The 19,637-nt window shown below is 46.5% G+C and overlaps 1 protein-coding gene across 2 annotated transcripts in view; it reads right to left on the bottom strand.

Annotated features, from left to right (window-relative positions):
* Positions 1 to 10,033: 10,033 nt before the first annotated feature.
* The window catches only part of TNFAIP2 (TNF alpha induced protein 2), a 17,908-nt gene continuing 8,304 nt past the window's right edge, over positions 10,034 to 19,637 (bottom strand). The window contains exons 4-13 of one of the 2 annotated variants that reach the window (XM_017729106.1): positions 19,368 to 19,637; positions 17,977 to 18,091; positions 16,632 to 16,757; positions 15,802 to 15,902; positions 15,614 to 15,712; positions 15,302 to 15,425; positions 14,175 to 14,297; positions 13,126 to 13,281; positions 11,937 to 12,058; positions 10,034 to 11,519 (exon numbers count right to left, since the gene is read on the bottom strand). The exon at positions 19,368 to 19,637 is cut by the window's right edge and continues 2 nt beyond it. In XM_017729106.1, coding sequence (XP_017584595.1) covers positions 11,378 to 11,519; positions 11,937 to 12,058; positions 13,126 to 13,281; positions 14,175 to 14,297; positions 15,302 to 15,425; positions 15,614 to 15,712; positions 15,802 to 15,902; positions 16,632 to 16,757; positions 17,977 to 18,091; positions 19,368 to 19,637 — 1,378 coding nt within the window. In that variant the 3' untranslated portion in view covers positions 10,034 to 11,377. The remainder of the gene's footprint in view (positions 11,520 to 11,936; positions 12,059 to 13,125; positions 13,282 to 14,174; positions 14,298 to 15,301; positions 15,426 to 15,613; positions 15,713 to 15,801; positions 15,903 to 16,631; positions 16,758 to 17,976; positions 18,092 to 19,367) is intronic. The other variant, XM_017729107.1, reaches the window with a different exon arrangement.

Below are 19,637 nucleotides of genomic sequence, written 5' to 3'. Positions count from 1 at the left end.
ATGTTTCAGTGGTACCAGGCAAGTGCTTTGCACTGGAGATACAAAGCAGGCAGCACCTTATAGCAAAGATTTGTAAAGCCAGTCCTGTCCAGATTATCTATGTGCTTAAATCTATGCAGAAAAGAATGACTCAAAATCACTTGTGAAGCTAAAACCAAGTATAAGTATAGAAATATGGATTGTATCATATTGAGCCAACTTGCAGGTTTTAGACTGCAGTCTAAAACAGACACAGGCTGTTCGCATCTGATTTCTCCCAGCCATTGTTAAGGAGACTTGAGATTGCTCAAAGTTCTCTTGCCAATGCTTTCCTGTAATGAGGGTTAAGTTAAAGCAAATAAACACGAAGTGAAGCAAACACAATTCAACTGTGTGGAGGAAGGCCAATAAAAATAATGCTTAGGTCCTTATTTTTGTCTTGATGTGGGCTGACCTATTGCACACACATTGTGATGTCAGCTGGACCGGGGCACAATGATATATGTGTGTACTGCTCTGCCGGAGACACTGGACAGCTCTGCTTGTGCTTGGAAACATGGCTTGGCTGGGGACCCAAATGGCCTCTTCCCCCCAGAGATGTCCTCTTCCCCACAGAGATACAGGCTAGAGAGCAAGTTGGACAGGAAAGGAAAGTGAAAGAGCAGAGGAAACATGAGACTAAGGGCTGAGAGGGCATGTGCATTCCTGGGCTGATGAAATTGCCATCTGTCTTGGTTCTCTGCAGAGTAAACACAATGCGCACGATACCAAGGAGGCTGAGGACAGCAATTGTGCAGCTGCTGGTCTGAGGGATGTTCAGCTGCCATGGGCTCCCTATGCACCTCTGTGCTCTGTTTGTTCATCATCATCTCTCTAGGTATTTCTTGGGAGAAGTTTTTAACCAAATGTGCAATTGCTACCTGGACTCTGGCTGCACAGGTTTCCTCCTCTTCACAGCTGAGCAGCCACATTAGGGATTTCAAAAGTTCACACTACTGATGGATTACCTGTTTCCTCCATGTGATAAATGAGAAAGTTCACTCTGCTTTCCAGAGCTACCAGGTCCCCTCTGAGACAAGCATTGTGTATCCCTGACACTGGCTTCAAGAGGAAGCTTGGTGCTCACTTCTTCTTGCAGTAGGTCCCAGACCTCAACAGGACACTCTCCAAGCTCCCCATGGCCAACTCTCCACGCTGCACCAACACAGTTCATTCCTCCATTTCCTTTCCCTCATGACTTAGGTGGGTGGTTGCAGAGGTAAGCAAGGTAGAAACATCCATCAGGACCCTGTGGGGATGGAGGCTGCTGATCCCCATGATCTCCAGTCCATCAGCTGATCCTGTGCCAGCAGGATCAATGCCCACTGGGAGTGATGCCTTGGGACCCCAGCAGACACAATTCTGCATATTTCTGGTTTGGTGTAAGTCAGGGACATTTCTGTCCCGGCATTGTGCACTGCATGTGAACACTCTCTTGTTCTGTGGCCGTCTCCTTCTTGCTCCCCCCTCAACTGATCTTCATAATGTGCAGCATTTAGACAGTTTGGTTTGGCTATAAGAGGTGATAAGTGATGCTTGATGACCTTCATTAGTGGCATTATTTTAATTTGACTGCATTAAGGACAGATGGGAGAGCAGTCATATGCTGAGAAACACACGCCTCTGTCTTAAAGGAAATGCTTTGATCTGGGTAGATGGCAGCTAAAATCAGGGATACGAAAGAGCTCTGGCCAAGCAGCTCAAGAAGGGGCATCTGTTTTCTGGATGCTGTGACTGAAGGCAGGGTTGAGTTTAGGACAAGATGCTGTTTGTGGAACTGATCACTTACAGACTGGTGAAGGTGTGTCTGCAGGGCTGTGGTTCCTGCAGCAGAGGGGCAGTGGAGGGCAGGGTAGGGCACCCCTTTCTCCATGTTCTCCTGCTATGTAGCTCAGCTTTGGCTTGTCAGACACTGTTACCTGAATCTTCATCCTCGATAGAATTCTGGCCTCAGACTGGCTTCTGTGTGCAGCACAGCTGCAGCTGACAGCACCAAAGCTTTGCAGGTTGACGAAGAAATCCTTTCTGGAAAAGGAAGCCTCTGCCTCAGTTTGTGGATACACCACACCATTTCTTGCCATGCTTGGTATTATATAGGGGGAAGGAAATAACCCACTCTCCCCCTGTGTTTTTCCAAGAGAAACGAAAATGCATTAAAGAACTGTGGAATACACAGAAACACAGGAGAGTCAGATGGTCTGAACATTGACAACATATCATCTGTCACTGACGGTGCTCATGTTAAATCTGGCAGCCGTTGCCCTGCCTACGGTTCAAGGGAAAATGAGTGTATGCTTCCAGCTGATTGCATCACTGCCAAATATAGAGCCATATATCCTAGGCTGGTCATCGTCTGACCTTGAAGACTGTGTCTCCCTGGCTTTCCCTCACAGTTCTGATGTCCCTGCTGTGGCTCTGCCTGTGCCCAGACACTTGCCCCCAGCTTGTGCTGTGTACTGGAGACCCACCCCAGGCCCCCAGGAGATGCCTTTGCTGACCTCATGTGTCATGCCCTTGGCTAGGAGTATCTGAGGAAGGTGGGCCAGTGTGTTACAGTGCTCCATCCCCTGAATGTGGTTTTGTTTTATCTTTGGAGATGGAATGCCATGGTCTGTTTGGGATAGCCCATTGCTACCCAGTCACCTCATGATGCAGTTGCCCAATCCAGGTGAAAGTAAGAGCACAAGCACAGCCAGGTGTTCATAATCTGTTCTTGCACTTGAGAACCCCATGGCTTGTACTCATGAGAGATGCAAATGAAGGCACAAAAGGCATGCCAGTGTCACCACCTGCACGAATGCTCCACCAGAGGGGCTTCTTACCTCTTCCTGCTCCTGTGCTGTGGTGTTCTAGTTTGGCCAAACCTAGAAATATATCCTCTGAGAGAAGGCAGGCTACAACCACCCCTCCCCCACCAGGTTCAGGAAAAAATAAATTTTCCTCAAAGGAAAGTGAAAGAGATAAAAACTATTTATTTAACAAACATACAGGAAAAGGATAATAATGCTAAATGATAAAACCTCCTGCTCTGCTGAGAGAAACCTGGGAAAATTCAGAGTCCTTCCGTAGATCTCTCTCTCCCTCCTTGGAGCTGGGACGGGGTGGTTGGCCCACCTCCAGGGCCGAGGCCTTGGTAGAAAGTCCCCCCAATGTGTTCTGATGTTGAAACAGTCCAGCAGAGAGAAAAGGAAAAAAACGAAGTCCCAGGCAAACAAAAATTCAACTCTCCAGAGAAAAAGGAGCTGAGGAAAAAAATTGCCAAAAGCTGACTGGAAAGAAAAGCAAGCCGGGTGCTTCCCTTCCTTCCTGCTCTCCTGCCGCAGCTGAAAAAAAAAGTCTCTATCTCTGTGTGACCTTGAACAAGCTGCAAACTGCTTTGAAAAAGTTTTGCTCAGTTTTTCCTCCCCCCTCTCAGGCTCAGTTTAAAGGCATAGAAAGGCACAAGAATTTGTTTCTGGGCATAGGGCAGCAATATGGGATACACATCATAAAGTCACCCCAAGACAGTGGTTTGTGCCCATGAGGATCCTCTGGCAGAGGCAGTATTTAAAGAGCTTTGCTCAGAGGACAGCTCTGGGTTCCCTTCCTGGTGCTATGTCACCCTTCTCTTCCACAGCACAGCCATCCTCCTCTGCCATCATCCCAGGATGTCCAGACATGTATCACCTCTCTCCTGGGAACTCCTCCTGTTCCCTCCTTATCAAGGAGATGGAGAACCACTTGATTGCAGTGCTGGTTGTTTCCCATCTTATGTGTGTAGGCAGGGATTTCCCTCCTTCAGCAGCTGTCTGACAAACAGCTCTGCTGCTGCCAGGAGGGGTGACATTGCCCCTGGCCCTGGTGACTTCTCAGCCTGTCCTAAAGAAGAACACCTCTTGCACCAGAGCTCACAGGCTGCCCCGATGACACACAGGTGAAACACCTAAGAAACAAACCACATAGCTCATCACTGGCTCAAGAGAGCAGACACATCACCCTCTGAGTGACTGACATCCACCTTGTCCTTTTGGGCGTACCTGGCATATATTTGTACAGCAAAAGCTTCAGAATGCAGAGAATTCAGAATTTCAGGACTTCCCATTTGACAGTCCTGAGTACTGGAAGAAGACATAGTAGAGATTGTAAGATGATAGCGTGTTTTCTGATTATTGAATTATTTTTTTACATTAGGTGGGAGCTGCACAACAGGAATGCTGAGGTTCTTGATGGCTCACGGACCTGGACAGGACAGAGAAGTCCTCTGCATGTTGTTTGTATTTCTGTCATAATATGTTAAAGCTCCTACAACACTGTGAGCTTTCATGGCCTGAATTTTCTGATGTTTTCCTTGCAGAGAAAGTCAGCAGAAGGAATATGACCAAAACCCATTCTGGGACTCATCTAAGCCCACACTGTGGCAGAGCATGGGAAGAGAAGGGGGATTTCACACATCAGCACAACCAGTTCTTGAGTCCCAGACTTCACGGTTTGATTTGCCAAACAAAATACCCGAATTTGCCCACTTTCTGTGGAGGAAAGGCGTTGAATTTCCAGAAAACTGTTCTTTGAAGGGCTGAAACTGGGCAAAAGGCTGCATACAGTGTCTGTAAGAAAAACAGTTGTTATGGTAGTAGCATCTGTGTGGGGGCACTGTGTGCATGTGTGATACGTGAGCCTTTGACTAAGAAATGATCTGTGTATTCATCACAACTCCAGTTATCTGCTCTCAAAAACCTATAGATTGTATTGCCTCCATTTCTGCCTGGAAAGCACCCCTATAGAGGGTATTTCTGTATTTAGAGAGGTAAACAGTTTGCAGAAATCTGCTGTGTGTTGATTCTCTTCATGATAATTTGCACGTTAACATGGAAGCACTGCTCATGTACTACTGAAAACAGGAATTTGCTTTCCAAGTTAAGTTATATTTACATGTATGAAAATAGGCAGTTAGTATAATTTTGAACAATAAGCTGAAGCTTGCAGTATAGAGTTGTTCATAAGAGATATTAGAATATTACACTGGAAAGAATAACATCATATCTGGATAGATGCAGTGTTATTTTGTACAGAAATAGGTTTTTATACAGAGATAATATTACATGGGGAGATGGGGTTTTGCCTGTTGTCCACAGGGAACATTGAGGGGAGGGTTTTGAGGTAGGTGGAAGGAAGGTAGAACTTGTCCTTTTCTTAAATGTGGTTTCCACCCAAGGAAAGCTGGCTGAAGAGGTTGTTCTGGACAATGCATGAATCTGGTCTTTCTTCAAAAGCTGCTATTGATTTCATGCTGTACGTGCTGATCTGACAAAATCCTCCCCAAGTAAATGCAATTTGAGCTCTTTAAGAGAGGTTTCATAGAGAAATCAAATCAAACAGAAATGGGAGCTTGGGCAGTTCATGCATTCCACAGTAATACTTTAGTCTTGGTGATATTTTTAATGGATCTGAATGGGATGCTGAGCTGGACAGTTAAACAAAGACCTACAGAAGATTTTTGAACATGGCCAGAGGCATGGCAGATACTTGAAGGTTGCTCTCCCACCTCAGTCTCTACTTCTGCAGCCTCCTAAGTTTCCCTTACTGACATACAGCAAAGGTTATCTGGATTACTACTCATGCTGGCGTTCTTTGTCAGCTCCTTGGTCTGACCTGTGATATCTTCACAAGCTGCCAAGGCTTGTTCATGAGCAGGTCTAGCTCACCTGGCATGTGCAAGAGTTTCCTCCCCTTTTTCAGTAATTCTTTTTCAGTAAATCTTAGGGGTCTTTTTGCATCCTAGAGGAGGGACACAATGCTGCTCAGAGCTCCTTTCTGCAAACCACCTGTGCCCAGGCGGGACGGCAATGACACCCCTGAATGCTGTGTGACTCCTGCAGGTGACATTCCCTTCACACCCACTTGCCTCAAAGCTGGTGTGGTCCAGGAGAGTCTGCATAAGCTTGTCACAAGCAGGTGGCTGCCAGGATCCTGCAGGGCTGAATGCCTCTCTTGGGGTATTGGAAATACCTCTGTCACTCCCCACATGTTGAACAGGGGGAGGAGGTAGCTTCAACCAAGATTTTTGGTTCTGTATAGCTCTGTGCAGATTGTGAAGGGACTGTGTCACAATGAGTGAAGGTGGGGTTGGGACCTTGCCCGAGTCAAGGGGTCTGCTGTGCAGGAGCATGAAGATGGCAGTCCTGTCCCACAGCTCAGAGGGTTTTCACCACTTCTTACAGCCTTGGTGTAGATTAAAGGGGGTTGCAATGAAACCAAAGAGCAGAAAGAGCCCTCTGTTAACTAGGACATTGCACTGTTAAATTATCCTGCTATTGTCTCTAAACTGTGCACTTGGTTGAGCTCTCAGCTACACTGCTCTTGCCAGTGGGACTTGGGGGTTGGCCTCAAGCCTTTGGGATAGGGCTCAAAATCTCTTGAAGACTCCAGGACCAATATTGTTCTACCTAAGGGCTTATTATAACCTCGTCCCTTTTGAAAGGAGTACTTTTGAGAGCTCAGCTTTTCTGCTAAATAACAAGTTTTCCTCTTTCATTAGTCCATTATGAGAGTCATTGCAGCTCAAGTGCTCTGTCCTGTTTGGATAAAAACTGTTTGGATAAATAGTAGTGAACTCCTCAACCTCAAATGATGGTTTTTCTGGGCGCTGGTACATAATGTGACCTGGTGTGTCTGCTGGAAGGTTGAGAGAATTGGGAGAATGTGGTCCCAGGGCCTCACTGGGTAATGCTGGGAGACATCAGGAGAGTTGTGGAGAGGTGAAAGAAGGAACTGAATACCTGAGGAAAAGACTCAGAGAAGAGATGAAAAACGTCTCTGTAGGGAAGGTTCCAAGCTGGTCAGTTCAAAAGGGTTTTTAAAAAACCTGATTTCCAGAGGAGAAAGCCCCTAGTAGCAAGGAGAAATGACGTCCAGCAGGTGCGAACATTCACTTCACAGTAACCTTAAAGACTTCATATTGCTTTAAAAGACACAGTTCACTTTTCCTCTGTAACATGCTCCTGATGTGTATGTCTGCTCCATTGCATTTCCTCTGGTTTCCCCCTAGGAAGTGGGATTCACCTCTCTTCCCATCAGCGTGGATTTGCTTCTTTGCTAGGGTGGGAATCCATAGTTCCTGCATGAGTTCCTGATGAGTAATTCTTGAAATCCCCTGACATTAGCTGCCATCTCTATTATTGTGGCTACAGTAAAGCTGTTTTGTGTTTCAAGGATATCAGTGTAGTGGTGTGGCCACATCCTCTTTTAAGTCATGCAGGAAAGCAGCAATTATTCTCATGGCTTTCAATCTACAGCAGAGGAGAGCATGATTTTGCTAGTGCCACACTCAAGCTCACTTACCGCTAGCCCGTTCCCAAAATATCCTTCCTTCCTGATGCTCAGTGATGCTGGCTCCTGCCCATTTGGTGCCCAGTACTGGCTTTTGACCCAAGCTGCACAAAGTGGAGACAGGTGATGGGGCAGCAAGTGAAACCATCCTGGGAGATGCAGGACCTGCAGCCTGAGTGCCCTAATTCCTGTTGGGAAGGAGGCTCTGCCATCCCACTCACTGCAGGGGTGGGATGCATTGCCAGGCTTCAGGTCTCTTCCCATTGGATTGGGGTTTCCAGGTTTTCTTCTAATAAAGTTCATATTAGCTAAGCTAAATACAAGAATTGAAAATGGATGTTGGCAAATTGTTGCCACATCCTTGGTGAAGATGTAATTGTATGTACATTTTCTGCTTTACAGCAACTAGTAGGTGAGGAACTGTGTTACCCAGGCACACCACTGAAGCCAGGACTTCCACCTGGAAAAGCCCACCTACCAAACCACTTTGCTCTAGTGCATCTCCTTCTTAAAATCAGCACATCAGCAAGTCCTGTGGCCTTTAATCCAGTGCTGTCATTTCTCAGAGGATGTTAGAGAGAGGATCTAGGCTCAAAGAGAACGAATTGCAGGCATTCTCTTCTTAGCCCTTCATTTCCAGGTCAGCAGATCCCAAAATTTCTCAGCAGGCTACAACAAAACATTCCGGACCTGCAGCCTGAGTGCCCTAATTCCTGTTGGGAAGGAGGCTCTGCCATCCCACTCACTGCAGGGGTGGGATGCATTGCCAGGCTTCAGGTCTCTTCCCATTGGATTGGGGTTTCCAGGTTTTCTTCTAATAAAGTTCATATTAGCTAAGCTAAATACAAGAATTGAAAATGGATGTTGGCAAATTGTTGCCACATCCTTGGTGAAGATGTAATTGTATGTACATTTTCTGCTTTACAGCAACTAGTAGGTGAGGAACTGTGTTACCCAGGCACACCACTGAAGCCAGGACTTCCACCTGGAAAAGCCCACCTACCAAACCACTTTGCTCTAGTGCATCTCCTTCTTAAAATCAGCACATCAGCAAGTCCTGTGGCCTTTAATCCAGTGCTGTCATTTCTCAGAGGATGTTAGAGAGAGGATCTAGGCTCAAAGAGAACGAATTGCAGGCATTCTCTTCTTAGCCCTTCATTTCCAGGTCAGCAGATCCCAAAATTTCTCAGCAGGCTACAACAAAACCTTCCTGCTTTTTTTCCATCATACTCACACTTGGGGAGAGTCTGCTAGCTCTCTGGAGATTTTGGTTTCCCCTGCAGCAAGGGCAGAGGTTCCCCAGGTGTCCCTGGGGACTTGGCACAGCACAGGTGGCTCCTGCAGGAGCAGAGGAGGGAATAATGCCTCAGACCACCCCTGCTATGCTGTGGTTTGTGTCCTTGTGTCTTTTGCACTGCAAATTGCAAGTCATCTGTCAAGTGATGGAAGTGCCAGGTGGGACGGATGGGTAGGGAGCCAGGAGTGTGTGTGAGTGTATGTCTGAGCTCAGCCTCTGCCCAGTGTGGTGGCTGTTGTGGGTGGATGTGCTGGAGACACTGATGACAGCAAACAGGCAGAGCTGGTAATGCCACAGCAGCTGTGCCCAGGAACCAGCTTTCTTAACTGTTCTTTAAAATTGATCTTATTTTTTTAATCTTGGCTATCTGCTCTGCCTCCAAGGAGGGGCAGGCATCAGCATCAGCAGAGATTGCGTGATAAAGAAAATCGAGCCACACTGACCTCAGAAAATTTTATTTACTTAGTTTTTAGAGGTTCTATTTATCATATTGAACTAACACTGTTATCAGAAGACATTTGTGCAACCTCCTGAAACTACCTGGCTATGTGTAATATGCCACCTATAAATAAAAGCCATTGTAAATGTCAAATCATACGGGAAGATAAATAAATTAGCTTCCTGGGCTCATTAGAGATGAAAGCTGGGGTTTTATAGCAGGATGAAGAGAATTGCACAATGCACTTCCATATGGCTTATGAAATGTGTATGAAAACCATTTTCCCCTACCCATGCTAATTATGATATATAAATAGATACCCTGTTTTCCTTTGGGCACTTGCGTAGCTGGAATCTTTTTTTTTTTATTTTTAAAAGATCATCACAATCACTTGTATGATGCATTTCTGTCAGCCTTTAACAGATCTCTAAATCAAAATACATATTTTTATAGCAATAAAATGACCTTTCACTAATTGGGAAAGAAAATGTTACCCAATAGGTGACAGTTGCCGTGAGTGCTCAGCACAGTCAGAAGTCATTTTGGCATTTGCCTTTAAACTGTAGCTGAGACAAGTGTTCAAATAATAATTTTTTAACCCATGTGTCTATATGAGTTTTGTGTGAGTGTGCTTAAGGAAGGAGAGGGTGATTTGTACTGCCTGTGGCCAGGCAGCAGACTAAAACAGAAGCACTGTTTTTCACTCAGGGCACAATTTTGCCACAGGACTTGCTGGCAGAGGACTCCTGTGAGTGTGTGCCACTGGCCACTGCTAGTGAGCAGCCCACTGTGCTCAGTGAATGTCTTACAGGGCAGCAGCAATGCTTTTCCAGCCTGTCTGTAGTCCAGCCTTGGAACCAGTGGGTGATATTCACCAAAGCAGGCTGGGAGAAGTGGAAGGATTGGCCCTTTGAAGGAGGACACAGATGTGGCAACACAGTAAACAACAGCCAGAGATGGAATAAATGAGTCACTTTTCTAGCATATTTGAACACTGTTTATTATAAACATTGCAAATTAGTATCTCTAACTGAGAAAAAATAAAACTGGATGCAAAAATACACCGGTGGTATACTGCATATACATATAAATACATTATGTAGTTTGCACAGTCATCAGGTGTCTTCCTTCCGGACTGACTTTCCACAGACTGATACCAAAGTTGAAATAGAGGAAAACAGAAGGGAAAGGTCTCCAAATATACACAGGGCTGTTTTGGTAAGTGATTAAGTTCCCAAAAAAACTGGGCTGTAAGAAACAAAACACAGTTTCACAAGAGACCCATTTGTGTTTTCACATAGTATCTACCTCACAGCAAGAGGGGAAAGAGCGAGCAAGAGAACAGTGACACATACAGGGTGCTCAGTACATACTGATGACATTGGAGACCAGATCCACACCCCATTCAAAGCCTGTGTTGTTAATGGGGTCTGTAAAAGTCCTCTCCTTGAAAAGGAGGGCTTCAGTAATATCCAAAGTGCTTTACTAGATGCTGGCTTAGCCCACACAACACATTGCAATAGATAGCTCGCTCTCAGCCTCTGGTAGCAGGGGTCCCTCTGTGCAGATGCACGGGATGGGGTCACTGCAGAGGGGCTGGCTGCCAGGGCCCAGGTGCTCCCACCTCACAGAGGTGAAGGAAGCACACGCTCTCCAGGGCCAGTTCTCCATCAGAAACCCCAAGGCCCTGGGCAGCCCCTCTGCTCTGGGTCAGAGCCTGCAGCTGCTCCAAGGGGGCTGGCAGGAGGCCCACCACAGCTGAGCTGCAGCTTCTCCTCACCACAAACCTTGTGCCTCCTCCCACCAGCCTAACACAGCTGCCCTGCCCAGCTCTGAGAAAGGCAGGCAGATCACAACCATGCTCACATGGGACTTTTCCAACATCTCTGAATTTTGGTTTCAGTTTTTGTTTCCCTTTATTTCCTTAGAAGACAAAAAGCTACACAGGTGGTACCTGCTTGGTCTGGGCTGGCAGATGTGGTCTTTGAGGCACCCTGAGAGGTAGGTGGAGCTCAGAGCACCAAGGCAGTGTCCAGGCAGAGAACATGGTGGCACCAAGGAGACCTTGGGGGGAATCCATGACCGGTGTGAGGAGCAGCCCTGGTCCTTGAGGGCACTGCAGCTCCCATGGGTGCACCCTGTGCCCAGCCCCACAGAGAGGACAATGATTCCCATGGAGATGCTGAGCACCAGACTGGGACAAAGCACTTTCCATACGAAAAGGTGGCAGTGTGTGCCGTGCATCGCTCCAGGGGATGGTCTCCATCTCCAGCTCACCCTACAGTCCAGCACAGGGTGGTGCCAAGGGATGCCTTGGTCTAGGACACGTTTATGTTGGAGAAGAGCGGGGCCCTGGGCTGTGTGGATGCTGTGCTGTCTGCCAAGTAGCCCAGGATGCTTTTGAGTTCACTGCGTGACAAATTGGCTTTGATGTGCAGGAAGGCTTCCAGGTGCCTTTTACTGAGGAAGAGAAACGGGCAGATGTTATTTCCTCCCACACACCTCCATGTGCCAAGGTCAATGCACCAGGATGTGGCCCCCTCCCTATGGCGTGCGCTGACGTCCCCTGTGGGTGCCAGCTCAGCATCTGGCAGTCCTCCACAAGACCCTGCACTGCCCTGGGATGTTTGGGGTAGGGAAGGGAATCTCCAAGGTAAAGGAGAAAATCAGGCCAGAATTTGGAATGCATCAATAAGCTTTTATTCATATCTCCTTGGCTTTCTGATAGCACTGGGATTGTCACAGCCTGGCAGGCAGACCCCACCCAGGTTTATAGACTCAGGCTATATGGACCTCGCCTACATTCATATTTGACTGATTCCTGGCTCAATTAAAATTTCATATGAGCATTAGCAAATCTGTTTCAGCATCTCTTACCGGATATCTGGGTATGAAGTGGCGAGTGTTGCAACTTCAATTTTAATAGCACCTAAATCCTGAAGTCGGATTATTTCAGCCAGTTTAGGGAGTGCTGAATTCAGCCAAGTAGCTTGAGAGCCCTGTGAAAAGAGAAAGTGGTTAGCAGGACATCATGGGGGTGCAAACCTCCCCCCACCCCAGGAGCTGGCTCCTGAGACTGTTTCCTGGAGAGGGGAAAGGACACAGCAGTGATTTTAGGTGCCTCATTGTTTTCAGTGACGTTTCTGCCTGAGGCAGCCTTGGAAAAATTGGATTAGCTTTTTGATGGTTTTTAATCCTTTTACACAAATGGTGTACAGTTTGCCATAAGACTGAGACTTCCACATCCACCTCAGCAGATTCTCTCTGCTCATTTCCCTTTCCTTGGGTTTCTGTACTGCCTGGTGTGTGTACAAGGTCTGATGGACCAGGTAAATCACTGCCATGTGCTGCTCTGCTCCAGCTCCAAACACAGCCCTGCCTTTAGCATCTCCAGGTATTGCCAGAATCGGGTAGAAGCCTCAGCTGGAACTTTTTCCTTGCCATTGGAATTCCCAAGGTGCAGCTGCCTGACCTCCCACCCACACTGTGTGAAACTCAGGCTTGTTCCTGCTCCAGTCAAACGTGCATGGGGTGGTGGAGGACAGGTTTTGGCTTAGCTGTTAGCTTTTTTTGCAGGCAAAATTAGAGGCATGGGAGGAGGGAGATGATCTCAAAGGACAGAGAGGGGTGGTCCAGCTGTGGCTCTCATGGAGGAATTCCTTGCATACCACAGACCCCACACTGCCTGCTTTAGCACCTGGCTGACCTAAAAGCTGCAGTGTGAGGGAAATCAAGGGTGAGAGGAAACCCAGACTTCATGGAACCTGAACTGAAACTGGAAAAGGCTATCTAAGTCTTCTGACCCTATTAATATAAACCTTCAAAAGGAAACTGCCTGTGGGACAAAGGAGGATGAAATCATGTGTCTTCAAGCAGGGAGGGGCAGGTTGCTGACAGGAGAGCCTTTCTGCCTACAGGCACTTAGAGACCTCTTTCTGCCTAAGGTCCTGCCTTCCAGGAAATTAAGCTGAGTTGAAAAGGTTAACAAGAGTTCCCAGAATTATCTTCCTGTTTTTCAGTGTGTCTGTGCCCTGTGCTGACATGTTCGCGGCAAGCACTCACGTACATTACTGGTGCAGAAGGCTTCTAAGTCAGCAGCATTCTTGGAGATGTGTTGGGCCAGAGTTTGCTGCTGTGCTGGAGTTTTCAGGCTGACCTTCCTCTTCAGCAGCCTCACGATGTACTCTTTAACCAAACGGGCGTGGATCTTCTCAACAATAGCCTGTTGGGAAGGAGAGGAGGGAGGAGAGGAGGGAATCATCATCCATCTCTCTTTTGCTTGGGGACACAACAAACCATGTGTGCAGATGGAGGAAAAAACCATCCTGGGTGCTGTGAGACATGCCCCACCAATGCCTGCTGCTGATTACACAGCAGAACAGCCCTGGTTGCCAGCTTCCCAAGACTGGTTACTCCACATCCTGGATGCTGAGAATTCCTTTGTGCTCTAATAAGTATGGGAATTTCCAAATGTTGTTTCCTTCTGGGAAGAGTTTAAAGCGCAGAAAAGATTTTCATGTGTTAGAGGAGTAACAGTATTCCAGAGAAACAGGAATTCATGCTGCCCTTCCTGTTCTTCTCTCTAACACACAAAACATCATCATCTGTCTCAGCTACTAAAAAGACAAAGGCAGGAAATCAAATACTGTTTTATGATATTTCATATATACTCCAGCACCAGTGAAGACATGGTTCTGGCTCAGTTCTCTGGGATTTATTCCAGTTGCATCCACCTCCTCCAGTCCCTAGGGCAATCAAAGGAGCAATGAGACTGAACTGTGCAACTGTGTCTGTGTTTCAAGATTGCTAAACCAAATCTGTAAATAAAGCCATGTGTTGGGTGGACTCTAAAGCACTTTCTCTACATCAGGGGTGGTTTGCTCTGCAAACAGTGCAGCAGAGCTGCAGGAGTCTGCTTCTGTCAGAGAAGGGTGAGATTTATGTGCCTAATCTGGGTAAACTGCATGCTGATGGAAACCCTGTCTGAGAGGCTTCCTGATGCTGGGCCAGCTCACCAGCTCAACAGAGGTCAAAGCAACTCAAGCCATCGAGGATCAGAGCTGAAAATGCAGCCTCAGCATCTCAGAATCCCTCCAATATTTCTCTCGGACTTACATGGTAAAATGGGTCCTTTAAGGTCTGGAAGTCTGAAATATGTTTGCTGGTGGTTTTAATGATCTCATTCATAATTTCATTGCTGGAGTCCCACTTATTCTCTGTAAACTTCTTGTACATTGGCTGAAAAAAAGGGAAAATCTGCTAAGCTACTTCAAACAAATTCTATGCACATGTATATTTGTCATTTCTACATGTAGAGTATCCTATGTAGTGAGAGCATGGCATGTAGTACTGTGCAGGGATGTGTGGTGATGCCTTACACGGACAGGGGAACAAGGGGCTGTGTCCCCTTCATGGTTCCTCACGGTGGAGAAGACCAAGGACTTGAAAGGTTCAAATTTGAGATGTTTTTATTATTTCTGCGTTTTTCTTTCCTCACTGTCTTGTCTGATTAGAGAATTATGGAACCATCAGGGGAAAAAAATGAGTCATTATAAGATGTTTTCAATCATAATTTTTCTCAGCCACAGTAAATAAATATGAAAATGAAAAAAAATCCCACCCCTGTTCTCTCATGCCTTCCAAAAAGCTCAACAGAGAAAGCAGGAGAGATTGTAGCTGAACATTCCTGACTCCTACGCTTCCTTCTCCTCCACCAAAATTGCTTAATTTAAAAAGACTGTGTTATATATATAAACAAAAAAAAAACCCAAACCAAAAAAAAAAAAAAAAAAAAAAAAAAAAAACCAAACAACCCCAAAAAAAAAAAGTAAGCCAAAAGTGCAAAAATGCCCTTCAGGTCACCTTTATGAAGCCAAAAGCTGCGTAATTGCAGTTTATGCCATTAGTGATGGCTTCCTACAGTGTGGAGAGTAAACAGCTGCAGGTTGAAACTCTCCCTGCTGCAGCCATTGTCTCAGATGCCATCAGCAGGTTTTATGTTCACCTGCAGACTCATGCCTATGTCACTGCACCCATTTTGCCTGCAGGCTTGAGGAACTGCTCAAGGAGAGCTTAGTGGGAGTTTTCTGGCAGCAGTGTGGGTTAGGACCGATCCTGTGACCTGGCCCCTTCTGAACTTGGCTGATTTGAATCAGAGCAGTAGATAGCACTGCAGGCAACATGCCCTGCCCTGTCATCAGCTGAACCATGGGGCAGGAGGGTGTGGGGCACAGATATGGTACCTTCAGCTGGGCAAAGAGCTGTTGAAGCAGCACATCAAAGCCACTGTTTTCAATATCAGTGAGAGTGCTGAGGATATCGGCTTTACTGTCATCCTTTTCTGCCATGTATTTCTCTGTGTATTCTCTGCAAGGAAAAATCAGCCAGGTCAGAATAGTCTATCCTCAGAGGAGAGAGAGAGAAATCTAGAGGTCTCCAACCCTTTTGCAGGCAGATGGACCTACCTCTGCTCATTCTGGAGCACCTCCCCTCTATTACACTATTATACCTTGCCTCCAGAGAAAGGAACAAAACCTTTTCTTTTGGACCCTTACCTAAAATTCCAGCAGTTGTTAATATTTGCAATCAGTATAGGCTTGTAGTATGTGTGCTTCTTGCTTTTCTCCTTGAAGTCTTCAAAGGCATCCCTGTAGCTGGAGGGGAGACAGGAAGAGGAGAGGTGGGTGAGTGGTTGTCCAGGCGCTGTGCCAACCCCGCTGCCCACAGCCCCTCACCACCTCACCTCCTCAGGAAGGCTGGCAGCCCCTTCAGCAGCCGACGGGACAGCTCCTCACCCATGGCTTTGCTGATGTCCTCAGCTCGCTTCTGGCCACTGTAGATACTCTAACAAACAAGCGAGAAAATTTTAAATGTCACCTGCTCCAAAAGGGTCAGGTTCACTGGGTGACGAGGCTGCAGATCCTTTACTGAGGTAACTGCACTCAGCTCTCCCACATCTCCCCCTGCAACTGAGCCAGGAACCATACAGAGCACCTCTACTTATTTGGTAGGTTCAAAAGAAGCATGAAGAAAATCTAGAAAACAGCTGAGAAAGTAGGCAATTTGACACTTGGTTTTGTCTCTTTTTTCCTTTTTTCTTTTTTTTGGAATGTCATTAGATTGCATTTAAATAAACAATCTAATCACAACAACCTCAACATATGAGAGGTTTATTTTTTAAAAATAAACTCCACTAATCCTCTGCAGCCAGAGGAGGGAGAGAGCTAAATGTGGAAAGGGGCAGCTCTGCCCTGGGAAGAAGAAACAGACTCCCCATTTCTCAATCAAATGAGTCTGTCTCCTGTCTCTCTGCTGCTGGGGATGCAGAAGAGACTGCACAGGGAGAATGAAGGCAGTTTTCTTTCTCACTTTGCTTATAGAGGTTTGCCTCCATCACATGGTACAGCAGGCCCAAGACAGACCATGGTTTTGGGCCTCCCTGTACCACCCACCTCTGCTACCACTCTACACAAGTGACTCAGCCTTTTTCTCTTCTGCATTGACCACTCTTGGTCTCAAATCCTAAGTAGGTAAAGGATGCAACTGTTTATTTTTAACATAGCTCTGTATTACCTGGATAACAAGTATTCCCAGTAGCTCACTCTGAAAATGCCCATTTAGCTTCTCTGGTTCCTTGTCTTCTTTCCATCTTTGGATTTCTTTATCTAAACATCTGCTCAGCGAAGTTTTGACAGTAACCTTTAGGGATGGAAGAGCAACAGCATTTAGCACAACATGGATGCAACAGCTCCTGCCTTATGCAGGTTTTATTTGCCCCCCTCCCCCCTTTTGTCTGGCTCAGCAGACTTTTTCCTCAGTCCTGGCTGGGAAATAAAGGCTCCTTGTGAGGAGATTCTTGACCCACAACTTCACAACAACAAGGACAACCCCCTCACGATATCCACCTATGCAATAGTGAGTTGAGTATTTCAAGGTGGGAATGAAGATCCCATCACACCACCACATCAGGGGGATCAGGAGGGCAGGGAAGGCAGCAATGAGTAGGAAGGTTGCAGCAGCTAAATGTGCCAGAGTCCAAATTCTCCCCACCACACACTGCATGTGTGTCACACTCAGAGCTACCTGGTTTTGCAATGCTTTTTCATGAGCACTTCTGACGCCACACAAGCATTTGGGAAACAAAAAGCTCTGAGGTTTTCTCTGCTCCGACCCCTCTGTGCTACAGTGAGGCTTTGGAAATGGTCTGTGCAGTGGCTGGCATGTATTGCTGATCCCCCAGAGCCCCATTCATGTGCTTTGCAGACCTCACACCACCTCTCCCATATGCAAACCATCACAGACTACATCTATACTTGGAACTTATCTTCTCATTTTCTGGGAATTCCAGCCCCAAATGCCAAAAGCACTACGCTATGGGAGTACTGTAAAAATTGCTTGTTTCCATTAAGGGAAGAGCAATACAAAAACCAGAGCAACTTTTATTTTCTGCAGACCAGGCGATTCTCCATCAAAGAAACAGATTTTTCAAGACCAAATCTCCATGCTTTAGGCTCACCCAAGGTCTGGCACCTCTGCAGAGACCAAGAGTAATCCAAGATCCAAGAGATTCCTGTGAGAGGGACCATAAATCCCTCTGGAGATTTATCAGACAACTGGAAAGTTTCCCGTAAAGATCTGTTGTTGGGTTTTCCCCCGCTCCTACCACACGGTTTACAAGAACAGAGCAGTTCTTTTCTCATGGCTCTCAGGGCAAAGCAGAAGTTTGCTCTGCAAGTCCCATCTAGCAGAAAGGTGACCTGTTCCCCAAAAACAAACAAAAGCTTTTGCTTCTCCCTGGAAGGGTGTGTAGGGTGTGTGGCTCACTGGTGAAGTGTGTGTGCAGGACAAGTCACAGCTTCTCTGAGAAGTCATGTGGGAGCACCGAAGGGAAGAAGAGGAGTGACTGAACCTTTCTTACCTCTTCACTGTCAAGGTATTTCTTTTCAAGCTCTTTGCTCAGACTTGATGGCAAAAGGCTTCCAAGCTTAACTTTATCCAACTCCATGGCTAAAGCATGATCTTTTCTCATTTCTCTGGAATGAGAAAAGCCAAACAATTGTATTTTCCAAGGGCAGTGTAATTCAAGACAGCTGTTGATGCAAATCACTAACACTTTTTGAGGATATCAGTGAAAAAACAGATGGAAATGTACACTGTCCTTAGTCCAGGCAGGACTTGGAGAAGCCGAATGAGTATGTGCCACTTGTGAGGGTGGGACCACAAGCAACCCTGGGAATTGAGTCATGGTCTGTCAAACTCCTGAGTACCAGCCACTGTGCTCTGGTGGGGATGGGAGACCTGAGGCAAGCAGGAGGGTCTACCACCTGGACATGACCTCTCTCTATCAATATAGAGAGGTGAGCAGATGAAAAGCTGGTGTTTGATGGCTGGGAGCTGGTCCCTCAGCAGACACCCGGACATGGCCTCTGGAAACACTCTCAAGGCAGCTGTTGTCCTGGCCAACACTGTCCCCAATGCCAGGCTGAGCCCTGCTCCTCACAACTGCTGATTTCCAAACACAGGCTGGTTCAGGCCTGAATATCCTGACCTACAGCATAACATGGGCTGTGGAAAACTTCCGGGATCAACACTGAATCATTATACTCATCAGTGAAACACGATAAGGAAAAAGTAGAGGTGAAAGTTGAATAGAAATAGAACAGAATAGAAAAGACATTGCTGGTGTCTTTACTGGTTTCCACCTAAGAAGTGAGACCCCTCAATTATCCACCCAGTACTTTCAGCCAAAACAAGCAATATTTTCAGTTCTATAACATACAGGGTTTGGGGGGACCCTTGGCTGATGGTGTCCTCTCCCAGGGGCACACCCCTGGCTCTCCTAAAGGTGAGGAAAACATAGACTGTGGGTAGCACCTAAGCAACATCCTCCATGCCCAGGATAATTGCATCTCAGGTTGTCCTATTTATTGTCTACCCTCTGGTACAAAGGGCTGAAATTTCCAAATTTTCCAAGAGTGAGCCCAGGTCTGCAACTGGAATAGATATTAAGGCAATGAACCTGACCACTTTACCCCACAAATGAAGCCCTAAACATCTGTGTGTCTGTTGCCCAGAAGACAGAATGGTGGGAACAGCCCTTTATTTACAGACAAGCAGCCTTGAGTGTGTCCCTTCTGGCTGTCCCAGCCAGGAGTGTAAATCAGAACATCATCAGTAACACCAGAACTTAGCCAGGTGCTGGACTGCATCACAGCAATACCAATCCATAAATCAAGCAAATGCCTGGGTTTGCAGCCAATGAGCCTGTGTTGATTGCCAGAGGTAAACATGTATAAAAGCCTCACTTACTTTGGATAAAAGTTGTGCACCCATGAGAGAAGAAGGTAAATATCCTTGTCTTCCAGATGAGACTCAGCATTTTTCTTTGCCTGGGAGGCAAAATAATTGTGGTAGAGTTCTGCATATATGCTGAACACATTAAACTCAGGAGGATAAAGCTGTTTAATAGACTTGGCAACCACTGTCAAATCTTCTTTCATTGTCTTTCCCATGTGCAGGAGGTTCTGGCCAACTGCAGAGAGGTTCTCAGTTCTAAGAGTATGGCTTGTGTTTTTCATT

The sequence above is a fragment of the Corvus brachyrhynchos genome, unplaced genomic scaffold (genome assembly GCF_000691975.1).
Source record: "Corvus brachyrhynchos isolate BGI_N302 unplaced genomic scaffold, ASM69197v1 scaffold1, whole genome shotgun sequence".
Classification (NCBI taxonomy): Eukaryota; Metazoa; Chordata; class Aves; order Passeriformes; family Corvidae; genus Corvus; species Corvus brachyrhynchos.
This window is presented reverse-complemented; position numbering and strand designations above follow the sequence as displayed.